This window comes from Phycomyces blakesleeanus, assembly GCF_001638985.1.
Source record: "Phycomyces blakesleeanus NRRL 1555(-) unplaced genomic scaffold PHYBLscaffold_5, whole genome shotgun sequence".
Taxonomy (NCBI): Eukaryota; Fungi; Mucoromycota; class Mucoromycetes; order Mucorales; family Phycomycetaceae; genus Phycomyces; species Phycomyces blakesleeanus.
The window spans coordinates 798,968-800,428 of NW_017265138.1; the positions used below are offsets into that span (position 1 = coordinate 798,968).

Consider the following 1,461-nt stretch of genomic DNA (forward strand, 5'->3'; position numbering starts at 1 on the left):
AGATTGATACCAGCTAGACTTTAATTCATTTTTAGCTTGCTTTCTTTCGACCCTTTTTTTTGGCGATCACAATATATTCTAATTTTTAAGAATTTTTGGTTTTTGGAATATTGACTTGAAAATCGCAAATTACTATGTACTTTTTTTTTTGCTTTTACTTTCACTCTCAATTTTTTTGTATATATAATGTATAGTATGATATATGGATGTGTGAATTGGGAAGTAGTGTTTTTTTTTGTATCTAATGTGGGTTGCATGTGCATACGCATTCTTCTTTTTAATATATGTTAATAATCTGTTCTTGGTTATGTTACAAGAACAGTAGACAAGAAAGATATAAAAGAAATATAACATAGATAGAGAATTTGAAATTGTGTGGTAGACAGATTATCCCAGAATATATATATGTATGTATATAAATGTATATAAAACTTGAAAAGGTGAACAAGACAATCCTTATTTTGTTGGTTCTGCTGTTGCTGTTGCTGTTGCTGTTGCTGTTGCTGTTGCTGTCGTTGTTCGTTTTTCTTCTTCTTTAATTAAAGAGGTATTTTCTATATCAAGAGCATATCCCATTTTAGTTTTTCGATAAAAGAATTGAAAGAAGAAGAAAAACTATTCTTATTGTTATTGTTATTGCTATTATTTTAACCTACGTTTTGTTCACAGTGCAACTTGACTTGTTCAAAAACCTTCAACATCTTGCGTCTGGCACCCAGTGCTGACACTCCCTTTTCAGACAAAGCCTCATCATTGAGTTTGACCATTTCCTGCCATTTCCAAGTCTCAAAAATAGGATTGTACTTGTGCAATCGAAGGCTTCTAAGCCATGCTGGTATATCTTGGAGCAGTTGAAGATCCACCGTGTCAACATGCTGTTTTTTATCTTTCGAAAGACGTTGTCCGAGACTAAAGGCCTTCTTTTTATATTTTGAACTAAGAGTAGATGCGTCACTGTGATCACTAGTATAATCTGGTTCGGCATCTCGGTGGGAGTCTTTTGGATTAAGGAACTGGCCATAGAATCCCGAGGATATGGGTGCTGCTCCTGCTGCTGCTGCTGCTACTGCTGCGGTCTGCTGTTGATGTTGATGTTGATGTTGCTGCTGCTGCTGCTGCTGCTGTTTCTGTAGCTGTAACTGCTGCTGCTGTTGTTGTTGTTGTTGCTGCTGCTGCTGCAACTGTAACTGTAACTGTTGCTGTTGTTGATTAGGCTGTTTGGTAGGGCTCCAGTTGTAAGGTTGATTAGAGGAAGTAGATGCAGAGGGAATCGGTGAGCTGGCGCGTGAGTTTGTGGCTGTCACTGTAGTGTTGTTGGTGTAAGGGATGTGTTGTGCAAAGACAGGGACAGGCTCCTTGCCATCGTACATCGACAAGACTATGTTGGCCTGTTGTTCATCAGTCTCAAGCACAGCGGGGATAGAGGGCTGCATGGTGCGGCGCCGGAAGGTCTTGTCGTCG

The 1,461-nt window shown here is 38.9% G+C and overlaps 1 protein-coding gene across 1 annotated transcript; it reads right to left on the reverse strand.

Annotated features, from left to right (window-relative positions):
- Positions 1-647: 647 nt before the first annotated feature.
- Positions 648-860, reverse strand: PHYBLDRAFT_109350 (hypothetical protein; the record flags this gene model as incomplete). The annotated part of the gene is made up of 1 exon (XM_018428108.1): positions 648-860. A coding segment is annotated over one exon (213 nt), but the record flags the coding sequence as incomplete, so codon positions are not given.
- Positions 861-1,461: the final 601 nt, after the last annotated feature.